Genomic DNA, 23127 nt, shown 5'->3' with positions numbered 1-23127 from the left:
TCACGTGAGTGTACAGCATATTGCACTTTCACAGTAAATATGCAGGCTATTGCACTTTACATTTATTTGATTGTGTATTTTTCTGTTCTTATATACCATATTTTTAAGCACACAAGCAAATTAATTTCCCCCGGTGGGATAATAAAGTTTTCAATTCCTTTCCCTTTAAGGGGCGCAGGTTAGCGTTTTTCATCACAAATATTGTTTTGGAGGCAGCTCTGCAGATTGGCCACTAGTTAGCACAGCCACAGTCATAACATTTTAAACCCAACCTTAACCACACTGCTAACCCTAAGGCCTAACCTTAAATTAAGACCAAAAAGCAAATGTCTGATTTCATACATTTTTACAATATATCCAATTTTGCAGGTGGCCCATCTAGCGGAAATCGCTCGGTTCTGCCTCAAGGACAAGACTCATCCCAATAAATGTCAACCTGCTTAATAAGAGGTATTAGAAGAGCCAAAATGAATATAACCAATTGAATGACATATTGCAGGATAAGTCAATGTTAGAGTTTACATAGCTGGCCATAAATGGATGTTTCATGTTACTTTATGGATGGGTTATGCAGGCTTCTTCTTACCCATCCCTTTCTACTACAGATAATAATATGATTAGGCTATATCTTTACATGAAGAAAAAAAACAAGTGTCAGATTGCCAGTCATTCCAATATATTTAATACCCCTGGACCTTCAAGTGACTGGGAAATATGGAAATATAGATTAGCCAAATTGTTTTACATGAGCATAACACAAAAACTAAGGACTAGCCAACTCTGTTACTACACTGTTGTTTATGATTTTGTTGTCATGGAGGACTGATTGGGTTCAATGCTTCGAGATGAAAAATAAATGCTGATCTCGGAATTGCATGCTTTGAGCACTACCGAAAAGTGCTATTTGCATTTGAAAAATGTGTTCCATATGCTACATTTGCTATAGGCCTATTGTTTAGGTTTTTATTGGTGACACTTTGATATCTCGATAATTTGCAGATGTTGAAGTCTGTCAAAAGTGCGCCAGTTTGAGCATGTGTCCGTTAGACCTATGGATTTTTTTTAATCAGCGAATTAGATTGAGCTATAAAAGCGCCACTGGTGGTCTTAAAGAAGTCTCTTTCCACTTTTACGGCTGCTGCTGTGACTGAGTTTTGAATGAAGGGGACGGGTACTGTCCTGTAAAATGGTTTCAAGTTTTTGGAGGATAGGTTTTGTGTACAGACTGGTGGCTGATTATTGATCTATACCAATTATCCTTCCCACCGTCTTGATCAAGCGCTGAAGCTTGACTTGGTCTTGTGCTCGTATGTTTCCAAACACGCAGGTAAGACAAAAGGACAGCACACTCTGCAAGACAGATTTGTAAAACAGTTGTAGGATATGGCAATCAACATTAAAATGGTTCAGTTTGCGTAAAATAAACATTGTATGTGGAAGTTTCTTTGTCTTTGCAAGGATACAGTCATTGAATTTCAGTTTGTCTATTTCGATTCCCAGATATCTATACGTGGTCACTCTATCGACGGATTTCCAATTGAACTTCGTAGGGGATAGTGCAGTTCCATTCCTTCTAAAATCAATTTCAATCTCTTGTTTTCTTAATGTTTATTTCAAGAAAGTTATCTGCGCACCACTGGATGAATTTGACAGTTTCTCTGTCAAAACCTTGGTCTGGGAGGAAAAATGCACAAGAGCGGTGTTATCTACATATTTAAAGAATGTGTGGGCTGGCTCAGAGGCTTGACCATCGTTCGTTCACAGTGTGTACAGGATCGGTGAAAGTACCCAACATTGTGAGGCTCCCGTATTCACCGTTCTAGATGTGGGGATGGCAGAGTTGAACTTTACTTGTTGGGTACAATTCACAAGGAAACTGTTGATCCGCTTGATCAGTAGAGAGTTGACACCCAAATTCACCAGCTTGTCCACCACTGAAGTCAATGAATACAATTTTCACTAGGCTATTTGCCTGTTCTAAGTGTTCGTATATGATGTTCAGCATGTCCAGTAACGCATCATCAACACGCCTGGAGGCGCGGTATTCAAATTGGTTTGGATCTAGTTGGGATGAGACACCAGAAATAATGTTTTTTTTGTTTTCATAGGTACAGATGTCAGGGCTACAGAACGTAAGTCGTTCTTTTCTTTTGGCCTGTTGTTTTTAGGTACTGGGACAATCAGCAACTTTTTCCATAAGTCTGGAATTATCCCGCTGTCCAGTGACAGCTGGAACAGCTTCTGGAACGGTAGTGCAAGCTGGTTTGTGCCTGCCCAGAGAGCCTTCCTGCTAAAGCTGTCTGGACCGTATGATTTTCTTGGGATGACATGTTGAAAGTGTTGCTTGACGTCATCACAGGGATTTGTATATCAACAGCTGGTATGCTGTCTATATTGTCCATGGCCACTTATGCTGCGATGTAAAATCACCCATGTCAAACCTTCAATAGAAACTGTTCAAAACATTTGCAAAGACAAGGTCATTACCGACAGTCATGCAATGTCTCTTTGGTTTGTAACCTGTGATGGTTTTCCAGACTTTCCTACTGTCATTGTCTTTAAAAACATTGTCTAATTTGTCTTTGTAGGCTGCCTTGCACTCCTTGATCTTGCTTTTGAGTCTCCTCTGAACATTTTTCCTTTCCTCTTTACTAGATTAAAAAAACATGAGCAGGCGCACACCCATAAAAAATGTGTTTATGTGGAGGTGCTGACTAACGGCGAATAAACTAAGTCACACACTCCATGTATAAACTCCCAGCAATTTTATTTTTTTATTTTATTTTATTTCACCTTTATTTAACCAGGTAGGCAAGTTGAGAACAAGTTGTCATTTACAACTGCAACCTGGCCAAGATAAAGCAAAGCAAATGTAATGGGTATTTACCAACGTTTCACATTACTGTGCCTTTCTCAGGGTAATATCATAAATACTTGAACCAGGTTATGTAGACAAACAGTGCAATTCGTGCAATCAATGACACTAGTGAGGGGTGTGTCATAATTATTAAGTTCATTAAAATGAATTAGTGAAACTGTAAAAAAAAACAAAAAACTTTGGCATATTAAATATAGTAAGCTATTCTTATCATATAGAAACAATTGAATATTGTACATCACATTAGCATCAACATACATTATTGTTTAATTCAATTTCACATAATTGTTTCATATTTCGTTTCGTTACATGTAATCTTTTGGTTCAACCTTAATGTATAATGAGCATCATCAACGGGGGAACATATTTGGTGTAGGCTAATAAGCTGTAGAAAGAATATATACATCTATAAAACTTGTTCATAAAATAAAGATTTGTTCATAAGAAGGGCATGAGATCAAAGTCAATATTCAGACCTCTAGGGGTCAATGTTTTAGATACGATATCCAGTAAGCCTCCCTTTGCAGTAGTAGGATTTTGATGTTACCTCCTTTCCTCTTTACTGCCACATGATTTAAACACTTGTTTTTTTTCTGGTTGAGGAGCTCTTTAAATTCCCGAGTCACCTACGGTGACTGTTTTATCGTGAAGAACGCACTAGAGAAGCTTTGTCTGGCATGCATTTAGCAACTTTCTAGTGAAATAAATGCTAGCTTATTCCCTACCTGTGTGCCTTTGACAGCATGGTTGGAGACATAAACGTAGGTATAGCTAGCCAAAGGCCAAGACCTTCTCTGTTTCCGCTATAAATGCTGATTGGTTGAGAGCGCTGGACTTGCTTTCCTTGGCCACGTTAGTTTTGCATCACCAGTGCCCTGGGTGGGTGGATTTAGCATATTATTCCATTGCTCGGTAAATTAAATCTCCACCCAAACAGGGCACCCGGGAATGCAAAAACTAGCGTGCACCTTGTCTAGAAAAGAGAGATAACCATGGGAGATAACATTATGATTTTGAGGCTCAGCTTGCATGAGATTCTGATTCGTCAGAAGTAGCTGACTAACTGATTTGTTTATGAACGTTGCACATCTCCAGGCGAACCAAAGTGCATTAGAGATGGTTTATTTACACTTTAGTACCGCTTTGAGTTAGGGCTGGGCGATATATCGATATAAAAAATATATCGATATATTTTAAATGTGATATGAAATTAGACCATTTCGCATACATCGATATAGTTCAAATTTGCGCTTTGATCCTTGCTCCAAGCAAGCTGCAGACCTGGAGCGCTCTGCGCTGCTCCCCGCCCCTCCTCTTTCATGCACAGAGGGGGGAGGGGCAGGAACAGACACTTCAACAAACATGGAGGAAGCAACAGCGTCTGCGGAGCGTTTTGAGGAGGAATTGGTTAGTAAAAGAGAAAGCATTGGCTCAGTAATTTGGAGATGGTTCGGATTCAAAGTATCAGATGAGCAACAAAATCACGTTATATGTAGGCAGTGCCATAAAAAAGTTACAGCCGGGGGTGGAAGCACTACAAATCTTTTTCACCACCTAAAACAATGGCACAAACTGCAATACGAAGAGTATGTGAAACTGCGCGCTGCAGAAGCCCCAGCCGCAAGCCGTCGACAACCCGAAAAAGCTCCAGCCCCGAAACAAAGCTCACTGCAAACTTCATTTTCCCGCAGTGTGCCTAATGTCTACCTCAAGACAGCATTACTGTTTATCAAAGTAAAAAAAGAGGGGGAAAATGTTTGAGTTGATAGTCTGTTTCTTGTGCAACTGGTTGAGGCTGTTCAGATAAGAAATTGAGTTAACAAAAAGCAAATGGTAATCTCAGGCTGATGTTTAAAAAACGTTTTCTCAAACTGAGCACTTTATTTTGTTCTTTATTTATATATAATTGCTGCCCTTACTAGGGTTTGTCATTTTATTATTTTGTAATGTTCGTTATTTGCATCTGTGGATTTGTTAGAAAGGAGAAGAAATCTGTAATTTGATTTTAATAAGCCATTTAAAGTTGTCAAACTAAAATAAAGTTGACTTTTCTCATAAATATATATAATATTTATTTCAGAAAAAGATAGGCCTATTTTATTTTATAGGCTATTTTTGTTTAAGATATTTTTATTTAAATGTGCACCTTATGGAGCTTTGATTTAAAAAAAAGGTACTCCTGTTGTTATACAGTGTTTATGTTTACATGTTATTGTTATTTGAACAGCTGAGCATTTAATCTGAACCAGGTGAAGAGCCCTGTTTATTATTTATTCATTTGATTTTTCAACTGTTCACTGAAATAGCCGGTTTCAATAAAACTACTTGAGACATGTCATATCTGGCTTTGACTTTGACTGAACATTTGCTCTCACTTTGCGGAAAAAAATATCGGGATATATATCTTATATCGATATTCAGCCTAAATATATCGGGATATGACTTGTGGTCCATATCGCCCAGCCCTACTTTGAGTCTAGTAAGCCAGTCCCTCCAGGGTTCTGCGATTCTGCGATAGAATATTTTTTTGCAAAAACAACAGTTATTGTGAATTTGACCAATCACCTCACTGTTTCAGCATAAAACAGTGAAAGCATCGCAATATTATCGCATAAAACTGACCAACGCAGTACAAAAAGAGGGCTTGCAATTTCATGGCATGATGACAAAAACTGCCACTCAGGTTACTGCCTACCTGCAGGTGCTGGGCCTTGAGGACACTGAGCTCCTTCTCCACCTCACAGATGTGGCTGGTGGCTTTGGCCACCTCGGCCCGCTCCAGGTCCCTCTCGGCCAGCAGCTGCTCGATGTGCTGCTGTTTCTCTTTCAGTGCCTCCTGCAGCGCAGTAGTGCCTGAAATTTTGCGGGCATAGCGTGACGACGTCTCTGTGAGCTATGGAGGGGGAGGGGGGGTTGTGTAGGGGGGGAAGAGTGGTTGGGTAGGGGAGGAATGGGGGAGAGAGAGAGGGGGGAAGGAGGTGAGAGAAACAAATAAGATAAGAGGAAATTTGTCTTGCAGCATTACACATTTTTTTTTATACACACTCAATTTAAAAAATGATTTCTATGCTGCATGAAATAAGAGACTTTCATGATATTTTAATTATTATTGAGGACATTTGTCTGGGAGCATTAGAAAAAAGAATTAGGAGCAAACTAAAGATACTTTTGGTAATGTAGTGTATGTTGACACCTGCTCTTCGAACATCTCATTCCAAAATAATAGGCATTAATATGGAGTTGGTCCCCCCTTTGCTGCTACAATAGCCTCCACTCTTCTGGGAAGGCTTTCCACTAGATGTTGGAACATTGCTGCGGGGACTTGCTTCCATTCAGCCACGAGCATTAAGGAGGTCGGCACTGATGTTGGGTGATTAGGCCTGGCTCGCAGTCGGCGTTCCAATTCATCCCAAAGGTGTTCGATGGGGTTGAGGTCAGGGCTCTGTTCTTCAGCACTCAGCGGTCCAGCTCTGTGAGCTTGTGTGTCCTGATCAGTTGTTGCTCCTAGGTGTTTCCACTTCACAATAACAGCACTTACAGTTGATCTGGGTAGCTCTAGCACAGCAGAAATGTGACAAACTGACTTCTTGGAAAGGTGCACATCTTCCACGTTGAAAGTCACTGAGGTCTTCAGTAAGGCCATTCAACTGGGAATGTTTGTCTATGGAGATTGCATGGTTGTGTGCTCGATTTTTATACACCTGTCAGCAATGGGTGTGGCAGAAATAGCAGAATATACTCATTTAAGGGGTGTCCACATACTTTTGTATATACCGAATATAAATTCAGACATTTGAACAACAGGCCTAGACCAAGGGTGGGCAACATACGACCCCTGTGCCGGATCCGGCCCAAGAGCTGTTCAAATGGTGGGTGCTGTGGATGTGATGGATTCCTTTTTATATTTTTTTTTTAAAGATTACATGATTCTTTTGGATAAAATGACATGAGTTAACACTTCAAGGTCTTAAACTAGATAGAAAGTATGCAGACATGATAATACATATTTTTTTCTGACCCCCAAATTACTTTTGACAAACAAATCCGTCCAAAGAAAATTTGTGACGCCCACCATTGAATTTGTAAGTCCCGATATGGCCCTCAAACCAAAATTGCCTACCTCTGGCCTGATTTGAACAGATCTGAATTGTGATCCAAATAGTAGAGCCAAACTGGGTCACCCAGGCGTATGCATCCTTGTGCGCATGCATGGATTCTGCAAAGAACAACAATTCGGTGAACCCGAACTGACACTCGAACGGTGACAGTCCAGTGGACGAGTTCGGCAGTGTGTTGTCAGCATACTTTGCCCAGACGAGGAACTTGGTCCAGTTGCTGGCCTGGGTGGAGACGAAACAGCAGAGGAACTTCTCCAACTCCTGGTTGGCCCGCTCCGTTATTCCATTAGACTGTGGGTGGAACCCCAAGGAAAGACTCACTGATGCCCCCAACAGGGAGCAGAAGGCTTTCCAATACAGTGCGACGAACTGGGGCCCACGATCCGAGACAATGTCCTGGGTAAGTCTGTGTAGTTGAAAGACATGGGTAATCATGAGATCAGCGGTCTCCTTCGCTGAGGGCAACTTGGGTAAGGCGATGAAATGGGCAGCCTTGGAAAACTGATCGACAACCACCAGGATAGTGGTAAGCCCTTGGGATGGGGGTAACTCTGTGATAAAGTCTATGGACAGGTGGGACCAGGACCGGCTGAGGATGGGCAGAAGTTGGAGCAACCCAGCCGGTCGCTGTTGTGAGGACTTGCTTGGGTACAGGTGGAGCAGGCCATAACGAAGGATCTCACATCCTCAATCATGTTGGGCCACCAGAATCTCCACCTCAGGAACTCCAGTGTCTGATTAACCCTTGGATGCCCAGTTAATTTCAGAGGAGTGTCCCCATTGTAGTACCCAGGAACGGGCTGATCGCGGAACATAAAGTCTGCAGTGGGACCCAGCCGGGGTCAGGTTCTCGGGTCTGGGCTTGTTGGACCATGGTATCAATACTCCATATCACAGGGGCCACATTGCGGGAGCTGGGGATGATAGGCTCAGAGTCCCTCTCCTCAGAGACATTGTGTTGGTGGGACAGGGCGTCTGCTTTCTGATTATTTTATCCCGGGCGATAGGCTAGTGCAAAGTTGAACCTGTTAAAGAACAGAGCCCACCTAGCCTGGCAAGCGTTCAACCACTTGGCTTCTTGAATGGAGACCAAGTTCTTATGGTCCGTCCAGATCACAGAAGGATGAGGTGCCCCTCCAACCAGTGTCTCCACCCCTCAAGGGCCCACTTAACTGCCAAGAGCTCCTGGTTGCCTACATCGTAGTTGCGTTCCACTGGCGAGAACCGCTTGGAGAGATAGGCACATGGGTGCAGGTTCTTGTCCCCCTCGTTCCGCTGTAAAAGGACCGCCCCTGCTTCGGTGTCTGAGGCATCCACCTCTACCACGAAGGGACGGGTAGGATCAGGATGGACGAGGATGGGTCCGGAGATTAAACGTCCCTTAAGCTACCCGAATGCGCTGTCAGCCTCGCGGGTCCAGCAAGAATGGTTCTGGGACATGCGGGTTAGGGCCATGAGGCGCCTCCCCGCACCAAAGTTGCATATAAAATGTCAAAACGTCCGTAAAACCACTGGACTTGTTTAAGTGAGGCGGGACAGAGGCCAGTCTGTGACCGCACTCACCTTTACGGGGTCAATTTGGATGCCAGCGGGATAGATAATGTGGCCTAGGAAAGAAGCTTGGGATACATGGAAGTCACACTTGTCTAATCTTGATGTATAGTTGACTCTGCAGGAGGCATCTCAGGACTTGGCGAACGTGCAGGATGTGTTCCGGAAGGGTCTTGGAGAAGATCAGGATGTCGTCGAGGGAAACAAAGACGAACCGATTCAACACATCCCTAAGCGTGTCATTGACCAATGCTTAGAAGACTGCCGGTGAGTTTTGTAATCCCGAAGGCCATGAATAAATACTCATAGTGGCCACTCGGGGTGTTAAAAGCAGTCTTCCATTCATCTCGCTCCCTGATTCTCACCAGATTGTAAGCGTTGCGGAGGTCCAGTTTGGGGACGAATTGGGCCCTATAGGCAAACTCCAAGACGGCAGACATCAGAGGTAGGGGGTAACGATTCTTAATTGTAATCCTGTTCAGCCCTCTGTAATTGATGCAGGGACGCAGACCTCCATCCTTCTTTGCCACAAAGAAGAGGCCTGCACTAGCTGGGGATGTAGAGGAGTGGATAAAACCTGCCTCCAGCAACTCCCAGATGTAATTGTCCATGACTGCTGCTTCAGGGGTCAAGAGGGAGTACAGATGGCCCCGGGGAGGGGTGGAGCTGGGTAGGAGTTCTATGGCGCAGTAGTATGGACGATGAGGAGGGAGGGTGGCGGATTGTCTCTTACTGAAGGCCTCCTGGAGGTCAAAGTACTCGGGAGGAACAGAGGAAAAGTTTTGGTCTTCAGTGGATGCCGGGGAACACGGCGAGGCTCTTGGTGGGGGTCTTAAGTATTTAGTCTGGAAGTTCTTACCCCAGTCTAGTAGGTGTCCTGTGGACCAGGAGAATAGTGGGTTGTAGCACTAGCCCGGGGTACACTAGGATAAGGGGGTTCTCGGGAGCAGTGATCAAAAGAAAACTAAGAGCCTGAGTGGTTCACCCCAACCTGCAGTAGAATGAGCTTGGTCTGATATTCCACCAGGCCAGGGCCGATGGTGCATCCATCGAGGGCTTGAACCTGCAGAGAAATGGGGCATTTCACTCAGGGGATTTGCAATTCTCAATTAAATTATCCGCGGCCCCAGAGTCCACGAAGGCTTGAATGTGGTGCTGACGGTTGTCCCAATGGAGGGTTGCGGGTAGTGTCAGACGGTGACTGGGTAGCTGGGGTAGTAACTGCACAGCTCGTCAGGGTCTCCCCTTGTCCTGGCGAGCCTGGTGTTTCCCGTCAACTCTGGGCATGTAGAACGGAGATGGCCGAGACCTCCGCAGTAGAGGCAGCAGCCGTTGCTCATGCGCCTGTCACATTCCTGCGGGCTCAGACGTGTGCATCCCAGCTGCCTGGGCTCCTTAATGCTGGGCTCGGGGGGCTTGGGGTGCTCCGGAAACCAGTGGTAGTGTCGGATGCGGTTGTAAATCCTGATGGCCAGCTTTATCAGGGACTCGAGGTCCTCTCCCAGTTCCCAAGTGGCAAGTTCATCCTTGATGGAGTTTAACAGACCCTGGTGGAAAGCGGTGACCAGTGCCTCAGTATTCCACCCACTCCCGGTGGCGAGAGTGCGGAACTCAATGGCGAAGTCAGCCACTGGTCTGGCCCCTTCGCAGAGGTTGAACAGTCGGCTTTCCGCTTCTCGTCTACCGACTGGGTGGTTGAACACTTGTCGCAGCTTGGCAGTGAAGGCTAATGTGGAGCTGCAGTATGGTGGCTGCTGTTCTCACACCACCATTGCCCACGCAAGGGCCTTGCCCGAGAGTAGAGAGATGATGTAGGCTATCATGGACCGATTGGTGTGGAACGAGGAGGACTGTAGCTCGAACACCAGAGCGCACTGAGTGAGGAACCTCTTGCATCCTCCCGGGTGGCCGTCATACTGCTCGGGGGCTGGGATCTTGGGTTCCCGGTACAGCTTCCCTGGAGGAACTATGGAGACACCTGTATCACTGGGCGATGAGACTTGGGCATTGGCTCCTCCTGGGTTGGGGTTGGGCTGTGGTTGGACAAAATCGGTAAGTGCCCAGAGGGTCTGTGATATTTGGGAGAGTTGCAGAATCAGCGGTTAAGGGTAAACATGAATACTTTAGGATCAAAGTACACTAGAAAAACAACAACCACTAAGTCTCGAAACCTCACTCAGGAAACGACCGCACACGGTATACAATTCAAGCTTCTGCAAAGGACAACAGAAAACACACCCCTTTTAACAGGGAAATCATAACGAGTAAATAGGACACACCTGAGTGTTGTTAATGTCTCTAGGACGGTCTCTGTCGCCCTCTGGTGACAGGTGGAACCATGACAGTGTTGGGCTTGGTGTGGGCTGACCCGTGTCGGGCTAGCCCGTGTTGAGCTGGTGTAGGCTAGCCTGTGTTTGGCTTGGTGTGGGCTAGCCCGTGCTCACTTTGGCCACCGAATACCCACATGGGGCCAATGGGGTCATGTTTTCTGGGTATATACAGTATGTCTGTACTTTAGCCCTACTGCCAGCACCAAGATGGCCACCTGATGTGCCAGAATGTGATAATTAGGGCATCCTAATGCTGGCTGAGGTTAATTAACCTAATGTGCTACATCTTCCAAATATGTCACCTGACTGCCTGATAAGAGGGGGAGGGGTGACATACAGTCAGACATTTCCATCAATACTGATTTTATATCAATACTATCTTTAAAAAAAATATTGCATATTTATGTGCTATGATAATCAGTAATTGTGTCCCCAACGTGTTGTAACTATTCTATGTAATGTGTCACTACTGTGTTTGTGTGTGATTTGTCTCTAAAATGTTTCTATTGTGCCAAATACAGTGTATGTGTTCTGTCTCATGTACAGTGGCTTGCGAAAGTATTCACCCCTTGGCATTTTTACTATTTTGTTGCCTTACAACCTGAAATTAAAATAGATTTTGGGGGGGGGGTTTGTATCGTTTGATTTACACAACATGCCTACCACTTTGAAGATGCAAAATATTTTTGATTGTGAAACAAACAAGAAATAAGACAAAAAAAACAGAAAACTTGAACGTGCATAACTATTCACCCCCCAAAATACTTCGTAAAGCCATCTTTCTCAGCAATTACAGCTGCAAGTCTCTTGGGGTATGTCTCTATAAGCTTGGCACATCTAGCCACTGGGATTTTTGCCCATTCTTCAAGGCAAAACTGTTCCAGCTCCTTCAAGTTGGATAGGTTCCGCTAGTGTACAGCAATCTTTAAGTCATACCACAGATTGTCAATTGGATTGAGGTCTGGGCTTTGACTAGGCCATTCCAAGACATTTAAATGTTTCCCCTTAAACCACCTTCGAGTGTTGCTTTAGCAGTATACTTACGGTCATTGTCCTGCTGGAAGGTGAACCTCCGTCCCAGTCTCAAATCTCTTGAAGACTGAAACAAGTTTCCCTCAAAAATGTCCCTGTATTTAGCTTCATCCATCATTCCTCCAATTCTGACCAGTTTCCCAGTCCCTGCCGATGAAAAACATCCCCACAGCATGATGCTGCCACCACCATGCCTCACCTTGGGGATGGTGTTCTCGGGGTGATGAGAGATGTTGGGTTTGTGCCAGACATAGCGTTTTCCTTGATGGCCAAAAATCTAAATTTTAGTTTCATCTAATCAGAGTACCTTCTTCCATATGTTTGGGGAGTCTCCCACATGCCTTTTGGCGAACACCGAACATGTTTGATTATTTTTTTCTTTAAGCAATGCCTTTTTTCTGGCCACTCTTCCGTAAAGCCCAGCTCTGTGGAGTGTACGGTTTAAAGTGGTCCTATGGACAGATACTCCAATCTCCACTGTGGAGCTTTGCAGCTCTTTCAGGGTTATCTTTGGTCTCTTTGTTTCCTCTCTGATTAATGCCCTCCTTGCCTGGTCCGTGAGTTTTGGTGGGCGGCCCTCTCTTGGTAGGTTTGTTGTGGTGCCATTTTCTTTAAATTTTTTAATAATGGATTAAATGGTGCTCCGTGGGATGTTCAAAGTTTCTGATATTTTTTTTATAACCCAACCCTGATCTGTACTTATCCACAACTTTGTCCCTGACCTGTTTGGAAAGCTCCTTGTTCTTCATGGTGCCACTTGCTTGGTGGTGCCCCTTGCTTAGTGGTGTTGCAGACCCTGGGGCCTTTCAGAACAGGTGTATATATACTGAGATCATGTGACAGATAAATAAAGTCCACCTGTGTGCAATCTAACTAATTATGTGACTTCTGAAGGTAATTGGTAGCACCAGATCTAATTTAGGGGCTTCATAGCAAAGGGGTGAATACATGTACACGCACCACTTTTCCGTTTTTTATTTTTTGAAACAAGTTATTTTTTTATTTCACGTCACCAATTTGGACTATTTTGTGTATGCCCATTACATGAAATCCAAATAAAAATAAATTTAAATTACAGGTTGTAATGCAACAAAATAGGAAAAATGTCAAGGGGTTGAATACTTTTGCAAGGCACTGTATTGCGTGTCTTCTTTGTCTCCCTCTTTTAATCTTTCTCTCATATGCACGCACCACCCTCTTTTAATCTTTCTCTCATCCTCTGTCTAATTTTTCTCTCTCTCCATCTCTTGCTCTCTATCTATTGCATGTCTTCTTTGTCTCCCTCTCTGCCCTCTCTTAATCTCTCTCTCTCATCCTCTGTCTCATGTGTCTCTCTCCATCTCTTGCTCTCTGTCATCTTTCAGTCTGTTTGTGTCTGTCAAAAGGTCTGCAAAAATGTGTTTAATGCAATTAAACGCTTTGGGAGCATTTTTCCAGTGTACAGATTTACTTTTCGTTTTACGTTGTCCTCTCTGATCCAGCACCTGGGACAAGTTTTTAATTGATGTGTGCATACCGCTCAATTATTTATATCTACACTAGATGACAAACAGAGGGCGCTGTTTTGAAACCCCCGCTCCTCCATCTTGGCACTCACCCACCATTGTAAAAAATATTTTGAAAGCCATAGAAATTCATTTAATGTCTATATTTGTTTTTGACACATTTATTATATTACAGACATCTTAATGCATATTTTAAATTATATTATGTGAGCTAAAAATAAAAAATAAAACACTTACAGAATATATAAAACATTTTCCAATTATATGTTTTGGAAAGTACTAATGTTACTGTCCCCGCTACAACAAAACAATACTTAAATACATGTAATTTTGTCCTTTAACTGAAATACTGTAGAATTCCATTAATTCCTACAGAGCCTCACAGTGGAGGTTTCAAAATTCCCATAAAACCTAGAGATTAAACAGGGAAATGGTTTCTATCGTTTTCCACCATTCATTTTCCCCATAGGGAAAACATTAAAAAAACATAAAATAAGGGCTGTGTTTCGTGTAGGCTTACCCTGGTGTGATGTTTTGAGAACCATGAAAATCTCTCTCGGACAAGGTGACTTTTATCAATATATTCAGCTCAATTTACTCTCAGATTCAAAAATGCTAATTAGCTTCAAAATAGACATTATGCAAAACTAAAAATCCCTGCATGCTCCTGCACATCATCTCTAGCTGACACTTTTGCTAACAGGTATTGTGTACATTTTTAAACTTGCACAAGATAGTTCACGAAATTGTCCTTTTAAAGAAATGTAGCCAATTTAATCATTATTACATTTAGCTAACATTAGATAGTTAATCCAGAGATTCTTACCTTTGTCTCGATTCGGGCAGTCTCGTCCAGATCATCATGCCATTTGTAGTTCTTTATGATAGCCACATTAGCAGCTAATTAGCATTTCATTTTTGGGGGGTAAATACAAGCGAAAATATTGATAAAGTCACCTCTATACCCAACACATACAATTATCTGTAAGGTCTCTCAGTCGAGCAGTGAATCTCAAACACAGATTCAACCACAAAGACCAGGGAGGTTTTCCAATGCCTCGCAAAGAAGGAAACCTATAAGTAGTAAAAATAAAAAAGCAGACATTGAATATCCCTTTGTGCATGGTGAAGTTATCAATTACACTTTGGATGGTGTATCAATACACCCAGTCACTACAAAGATACATGCGTCCTTCCTAACTCAGTTGCCTTTGAGGAAGAGAACCGCTCAGGGATTTCACCATAAGGCCAATGGTGACTATAAAATAGTTTGAGTTTTTTAATTTTATTTAACCCTTATTTTACCAGGTAAGTTGACTGAGAACACATTCTCATTTACAGCAACGACCTAGGTAATAGTTACACGGGACCGGAGGGGGATGAATGAGCCAATTGAAAGCTGAGGATGATTATGTGGCTATGATGGTATGAGGACCAGATTGGGAATTTAGCCAGGACATTGGGGTTAACCCCCCTACTCTTACGATAAGTGCCATGGGATCTTTAGTGACCACAGAGAGTCAGGACACATGTTTAACGTCTCCTCCGAAAGACAGCCCTCTATGTTCCCAATCACTGCCCTGGGGAATTGGGATATTTTCTTAGACCAGAGGAAAGAGTGCCTCCTACGGGCACTCCAACACCAGTTCCAGCAGCATCAGGTCTCCTATCCAAGGACCAACCCTGCTTTGCTTCAGAGGCAAGCCAGCAGTGGCTGCAATAGGAGAAAACTGAGGATGGATCAACAACATTGTATTTACTCCACAATACTAACCTAATTGACAGTGAAAAGAAGAAACCTGCACAATATACAGTTGAAGTCGGAAGTTTACATTCACCTTAGCCAACTACATTTAAACTCAGTTTGTCACAATTCCTGACATTTAATTCCAGTAAAAATTCCCTGTCTTAGGTCAGTTAGGATCACCACTTTATTTTAAGAATGTGAAATGTCAGATTAATAGTACAGAGAATTATTTCTTTCAGCTTTTATGTCTTTCATCACATTCCCAGTGGGTCAGAAGTTTACATACACTCAATTAGTATTTGGTAGCATTGCCTTTAAATTGTTTAACTTGGGTCAAACAGGTCGGGTAGCCTTCCACAAGCTTCCCACAATAAGTTGGGTGAATTTTGGCCCATTCCTCCTGACAGCTGGTGTAACTGAGTCAGGTTTGTGGGCCTCCTTGCTCGCACACACTTTTTCAGTTCTGCCCACAAATGTTCAATAGGATTGAGGTCAGGGCTTTGTGATGGCCACTCCAATACCTTGACTTTGTTGTCCTTAAGCCATTTTTCCACAACTTTGGAAGTATGCTTGGGGTCATTGTCCATTTGGAAGACTCATTTGCGACCAAGCTTTAACTTCCTAACTGATGTCTTAAGATGTTGCTTCAATATATCCACAAAATGTTCCTGCCTCATGATGCCATCTCTTTTGTGAAGTGCACCAGCCCCTCCTGCAGCAAAGCACCCCCACAACATGATGCTGCCACCCCAGTGCTTCACGGTTGGGATGGTATTCTTCGGCTTGTAAGCCTCCCCCTTTTCCTCCAAATATAACGATGGTCATTATGGCCAAACAGTTCTATTTTTGTTTCATCAGACAAGAGGACATTTTTCCAAAAAGTACGATCTTTGTCCTCATGTGCAGTTGCAAACCGTAGTCTGGCTTTTTTATGGCGGTTTTGGAGCAGTGGCTTCTTCCTTGCTGAGCAGCCTTTCAGGTTATGTTGATATAGGACTCGTTTTACTGTGGATATAGATACTTTTGTACCTGTTTCCTCCAGCATCTTCACATGGTCCTTTGCTGTTGTTCTGAGATTGATTTGCACTTTTCGCACCAAACTACGTTCATCTATGTTCATCTCTAGGAGAACGCGTCTCCTTCCTGAGCTGTATGACGGCTGCGTGGTCCCATGGTGTTTATACTTGCATACTATTGTTTGTACAGATGAACGTGGTACCTTCAGGCGTTTGGAAATTGCTCCCAAGGATGAACCAGACTTGTGGAGGTCTACAATTTATTTTCTGAGGTCTTGGCTGATTTCTTTTGATTTTCCCACTGTTGTCAAGCAAAGAGGCACTGAGTTTGAAGGTAGGCCTTGAAATACATCCACAGGTACACCTCCAATTGACTCAAATTATGTCAATTAGCCAATCATAAGCTTCTAAAGCCATGACATAATTTTCTGGAATTTTCCAAGCTGTTTAAAGGCATAGTCAACTTAGTGTATGTAAACTTCTGACCCACTGGAATTGTGATACTGTGAATTATAAGTGAAATAATCTGTCTGTAAACAATTGTTGGAAAAATTACTTGTGTCATGCACAAAGTAGATGTCCTAACCGACTTGCCAAATCTATAGTTTGTTAACAAGACATTTGTGGAGTGGTTGAAAAACGAGTTTTAATGACTCCAACCTAAGTGTATTTTCTGGAATTGTCCGACTTCAACTGTAAAAATATTCCAAAACATGCATCCTGTTTGCAACAAGGAACTAAAGTAATACTGCAAAAAATGTGGCAAAGCAATTCACTTTTTGTCCTGAATACAATGTTTTATGTTTGGAGCAAATCCAATACAATACAACACATTACTGAGTACCACTCTTCATATTTTCAAGCGTAGTGGTGGCTGCATCATGTGATGGGTATGCTTGTAATCGTTAAGTACTGGGGAGTTCTTCAGGATAAAAAAGAAACAGAGTGGAGCTAAGTACAGGCAAAATCATAGAGGAAAACCTGGTTCAGTCTGCTTTCCACTAGACACTGAGAGATGAATTCACCTTTCAGCAGGACAATAACCTAAAACACACAGGCCAAATATACACTGGAGTCGCTTACCAAGAAGACAGTGAATGTTCCGGAGTGGCTGAGTTAGTTTTGACTTTAATTTACTTGAAAATCTATGGCAAGACCTGAAAATGGTTGTATAGCAATGATTGAAAAAGAAAAGGAGAGCCGCACACTCTAGGAGCTCAGGTGCAATAATTTAATAACCTAATATCCAACGTTTCAACAGACAAGCTGTCTTCATTATACCCTGATGAAGACAGCTTGTATGTCAAAACGTTGGATATTAGACAGAGCTTGAAGAATTAAAAAAATAATAATGGGCAAATGTTGCACAATCCAGGCGTGGAAAGCTCTTAGAGACTTACCCAGAAAGACTCACAAATGTAAGCACTGCCAAAGGTGCTTCTACAAAGTATTGACTCAAGGGTGTGAATACTTACGTAAATTAGATATTTCTGTTTTTCATTTAGAAAACATTTGCAATAAATTCTAAAAACATATTTTCGCTTTTTTGTCATTGTGGGTATTATGTGTAGATGGGTGAGATAAAAACATCTATTTAATCCTTTTTGAATTCAGGCTGTAACACAATAAAGTCAAGGGGTATGACTACTTTCTGAAGGCACATGAATGATACCACTCCATTAGACTGACAGTTATAGTCATGAAAATTCATTGGTGTGTTTATGTCTATGCATGCATGTGTATCTCTCACCAGGCCAGTGCGACTGGGCCGCCCGCCCACCGAGGAAGCCACAGAGCTAACAGAGCTGATGGACGAGCTGCTGGGACTGTGGGCCAAGGATGACACCCCCATGGCCATGCGCTTGCTCTTCTTGGCCTTGGCCGGGCTGGTGGAGGGGAAACCGATACGGATCACCTTGTGGATGGGTGCGAACAGTCCAAACCTGGGCGGACACTGGAAGTACCTGGGTCAGAAGTAGAGAACGACCGATATGGGTTTTTAAGGGCAAATGACGATTTGTGGGGGGTCAAGTAGGCCGACATTTAATGCCGATAATAAATATAATGAATTGTTAACTTTTTGATGAGAAATATTCCCAGAGACAGCCATGTATCAATTCAATCAATTTGACTTTGTTTTTAACAATCTAACTACATAGCAACATAATGGTAAGAATTTATTTGAATTGTAAATCTCTTGATAAACTGGGTACATCAAGACGGCATGGGCCTACTCACAATATAGGTGAATTCATATTCAATAGGACTGTGTGCATGCATTGAGTTATTGAGCTCGTTTTGACTGATTTCAGTGGTCTGAGGCTACAAATGGTAATCTGTTTCCCTTTCATTTAGGACCATAGGCCTACAAGCTAGGCTTCCGTTGCTTCCAGAGGCAGTTTGGAACTTGGTAGTGAGTGTTGCAACCGAGGACAGACGATTTTTACCCACTATGCGCTTCAGCACTCTACGGTCCTGTTCTGTGAGCTTGTGTGGCCTACCTAGGGTTGCACATTTTGGGGAATATTCAGAGGTGGGAATTAATGGGAATATATGGGAATTAACAGAAATATATGCAAATTAATACCATTTAATTGTTTCTTGCATTGGATATATTTTTTATTAACTTTATTTAACTAGACAAGTCAGTTAAGAACAAACTCTTATTTTCAATGATGGCCTAGGAACAGTGGGTTAACTGCCTTGTTCAGGGGCAGAACAACAGATATTTACCTTGTCAGCTCAGGGATTCAATCTTGCAACCTTGCGGTTACTAGTCCAACGCTCTAACCACTAGGCTACTTGCCACCCCAGATATATTTACCATATCATATGGAGACATAATTGCAAATGATTAAATCCTTCCAATAGAAATAAAAAAACAATTTAGTTATGAATTGAACTTTAATTAAATGAGTTGACTCTTCACATGGGATGATTTCACTGAACAACAAAAGAAAGGGAATATTGAATGATCCCCAATGATCCATCTCATCTCCCAAAAACTTTTTCAACATACATCTGTAAAATGATAGTCTGGAAACTAAAGCTTTGGTTGTCTTCCTCTCAGGCTTCCATGTCTTCTCCCTGGACCTCCTCAATGTCCACCTCTTGAACATCAGACTCTGATGCCTCATCTTCACTGTCACTTTCCAACCTTGTTGAGGATGGCTCGTTGTCAGGCTCAAAAAGCCTCAAATTGCCCAGATAGCCACCAATTTTTCAACCCTTGTATTGGTCAGCCTGTTGCGTGCTTTGGTGTGTGTGTTCCAAACAAGGACCAGTTGCACTCTGAGGCGGCTGATGTTGGTGGGATTTGGAGGATGATGGAGGCAACAGGGGAAAGAGCCTCAGATCCACAAGGGTCTTCCACCAGGTGGCTGATGAGATATGTTGGCACGACTGCCATATTGCATCTCCATCCCAAAGCCCTTGCTTGGAAGTGTACGTCGCCAGACTGCCAAGAACCTTGCCCTGATCCAAGCCAAGGTGGCGAGACACAGTAGTGATGACACCATAAGCCTTGTTGATCTCTGCACCAGACAGGATGCTCTTGCCAGCATACTTGGGGTCAAACTTGTACGCTGCGGCGTGTATGGGCTTCAGGCAGAAGTCTTCACACTTTTTGATGTATTTCAGAACTGCAGTTTCCTCTGCTTGGAGCAACAGTGAAGTGAGCAGGGCCGTACAGATTTCTTCTCTTACATCTGCAAGCAGAGTCTGAACATCAGACAGGATGGCATTGTCTCCCTCAATCCGTGCAATAGCTTCTGCTATAGGTTTCAGGAGTTTCAGGCTGCTTACCACTGTCTTCCAAAATACATCATCCAGGAGGATCCTCTTGATGGGTTTGTCCCTATCGGCAGACTGTGATATGGCCATTTCTTGGAGAGACTCCTTCCCCTCCAGGAGACTGTCAAACATGATGACAACACCACCCCAAGGGTGTTGCTGGACAGCTTCAATGTGGTACTCTTATTCTTCTCACTTTGCTTGGTGAGGTAGATTGCTGCTATAAGTTGATGGCCCTTCACATACCTAACCATTTCCTTGGCTCTCTTGCAGAGTGTATACATTTCTTTCAGTGCCATGATGTCCTTGAGGAGCAGATTCAATGCAAGAGCAGCACAGCCAATGGGTGTGATGTGAGGGTAGGACTCCTCCACTTTAGACCAAGCAGCCTTCATGTTCGCAGCATTGTGGTCCAAGGACATTGATGGCTGCCTTCAGCTCATCTGCAATGTAGAGACCCGTGTGTCTGTTGTCCCTTGTGTCTGTGCTTTTGTAGAATACTGGTTGAGGGGTGGAGATGATGTAGTTAATTATTCCTTGCCCACGAACATTCGACCACCCATCAGAGATGATTGCAATACAGTCTGCTTTCTCTATGATTTGCTTGACCTTCACTTGAACTTTGTTGAACTCTGCATCCAGCAAATGAGTAGATAAAGCATGTCTGGTTGGAGGGGTGTAAGCTGGGCGAAGAACATTCAGAAATCTCTTCCAATACACATTACCTGTGAGCATCAGAGGTGAACCAGTTGCATACACAGCTCGAGCAAGACATTCATCAGCATTTCTCTGACTACGCTCCTCCATTGAGTCAAAAAAACTTCTGATTCCAGGAGGACCACGAGCTGTTGCTATCAATAAGGTGTCTGATTCATCATTTTCACCTCGAATAGAAGTAAAGGGACTTTTGTCAGAGGTTGCTTGTTGTGAGTGCTGAGGGAACATCATGCACTTGGCCAGATGGTTCTGCATCTTTGTTGCATTCTTCGCATGTGATTTGCCACAGTATTTGCAAATGTACACAGCTTTTACTTCTACATTAGCTGCAGTGAAATGTCTCCACACATCAGATAGTGCCCGTGGCATTTTCCTGTAAAGATTAGAAAATAATCTACATTAGTAGTACTTTTTATTCCATGTACAGATAAATAGTTAACCAGTTAGATTAAACAACTCCTTTGTAAGATAAATGTTTTAAAATGAAACATGTATGGAAACAGGTGAATTAACACTACTCAGTTAGCAGGCTCAAGCAAGCTAAAACCCACATGGTAGCAAAAACTTATTAGCAGAAATTGTTAACAAGTTACAAGTGATTTAAACACACTTTGCTGTAGGCTGCTATTTACAAAACATAATGTACGTCACATAAAATATATTCACCCCAACCAGTATTGTAATCAAAACTTACCAGAAAGCATTTAGTCCTTGGCTCAGACAGTGTAGTAGTGTGGGCTCAATAGCGTCTCATTAGTGTGCAAGATCTTGAGAATCAGCTGTACATGTGATGGAAGAATGCACTGTGCATGCAGATGTCACGCTGGTATAAAGGATTTGGAGACAGACACAGGGATACACAGGGTTTTTAATACACCCAAAACAAACCCGTATACAAAACACTGGGATGTACCTAAACAAAAGAGCGAGGGTAAACCTTGAAAAACGATATGGGACGAGACCCGTAATACACAATGCACAAAGCACGCAGCACAAAAGCTGAAACAACGCAATGGTACTCACACAACCAACGGACATGGGAACAATATCTGACAAGGACAATGGGGAACAGAGGGCACATATATAATATACTGTACTAATCAGGGGAAATGGGAACCAGGTGTGCGTAATCAGAAAAGTCTGGGGTTGATGATAATGAATCCAGTTCAGTGTAGCCTAGAAGGCCGGTGACGTCGACCTCCGGAACTGATGAACAGAATGAGCAGCAGTACCGGGGGGATCTGTGACAGCAGAGGGTTGCAATTCCATTAAATTGGGGATAGTTTAACCAAAAAATGTCCGGAAATTTACCGGAAAGTTTCCGACCCTTTTGCAACCCTAGGCCTACCACTTCGCGGCTGAGCCGTTGTTGCTCCAAAATGTTTTCACTTTACAATATCAGCACTTACAGTTGACCGGGGCAGCTCTAGCAGGGCCGAAATTTGACGAACTGACTTGTTGGAAAGGTGTTATCCTATGATGGTGCCATGTTGGAAGTCACTGAGCTCTTCAGTCAGGCTATTCTACTACTAATGTTTGTCTATGGAGATTGCATGGTGGTGTGCTCAATTTTATACACCAGTGAGCAACGGCTGAGGCTGAAATAGCCAAATCCACTAATTTGAAGGGGTGTCCACATACTTTTGTATATATAGTGTATGTATCTTGTCCATGCCCACCGCGCCTCTCCATTGTGCAGTTGGAGAGACGCACTGCTACGCTCTGTCAAAGTCATCTAACATAAATTATGTAGCCTATACGTAGAAAAAGTATATAGCCTCTTTGGACTTTTTTGTAGCCTACAGGGCACCCAAATATATGACATTGTCATGAAACAGACAATTTTTACATCATGCGTGTTTCCAATCAAATAGCCTAAATGGTGGCCGATATCAAATACAAATGCGCTTCGACGTGAATATGAATTAACATCTTATCAAACACACCATATCCTAAAAACCATACAGATAAAATGTGAAATAGCCTATGGAATGAAATTAGACTACACATGACTGCTGTACGCGAGTTCCACTTAGAGGGATAAATTGCCATGATAATTGGCGAGTTCACATTTGTAGGCCTACTCGTTAATTTCTGAGCTGATCATGGCTAAGAAGAAAATACGGACGGTATTTTCCAAGATAACACAATGCCTGATAAACTTGGGTAGCTGACATAGGCGGCGAGTGAGTTTCAAGTTTGGGGAAGTTTACAATTTATTATAATATTTCTACCGATCTGCAGTTTAATTTCAATAACAACATTTTCATTCCTCATTTATCTCTAATAATACAAATTTCAATTAAAATGATACAAATCTGAAAGTAAGAATTCAACTAATGCAAGAGCACCAGCTTCTGCCATATGGACACATTGATACACCGTGAGCCATTGGTGGCAAAATAAATGAGCGCATGGAACTTAGAGATAGCCTATAGGCC

General features: G+C 42.8%; 1 protein-coding gene across 6 annotated transcripts in view; it reads right to left on the bottom strand.

Annotated features, from left to right (window-relative positions):
• The window catches only part of LOC106567552 (CAP-Gly domain-containing linker protein 2), an 82232-nt gene that overhangs the window by 23086 nt on the left and 36019 nt on the right, over positions 1-23127 (bottom strand). For all 6 annotated transcript variants that reach the window (XM_014137002.3, XM_014137003.3, XM_014137005.3 and 3 more), the window contains exons 5-6: positions 17928-18141; positions 5574-5771 (exon numbers count right to left, since the gene is read on the bottom strand). In XM_014137002.3, coding sequence (XP_013992477.1) covers positions 5574-5771; positions 17928-18141 — 412 coding nt within the window. The remainder of the gene's footprint in view (positions 1-5573; positions 5772-17927; positions 18142-23127) is intronic.

The sequence above is a fragment of the Salmo salar genome, chromosome 13, assembly GCF_965601325.2.
Source record: "Salmo salar chromosome 13, fSalSal1, whole genome shotgun sequence".
Lineage (NCBI taxonomy): Eukaryota > Metazoa > Chordata > Actinopteri > Salmoniformes > Salmonidae > Salmo > Salmo salar.
This window is presented reverse-complemented; position numbering and strand designations above follow the sequence as displayed.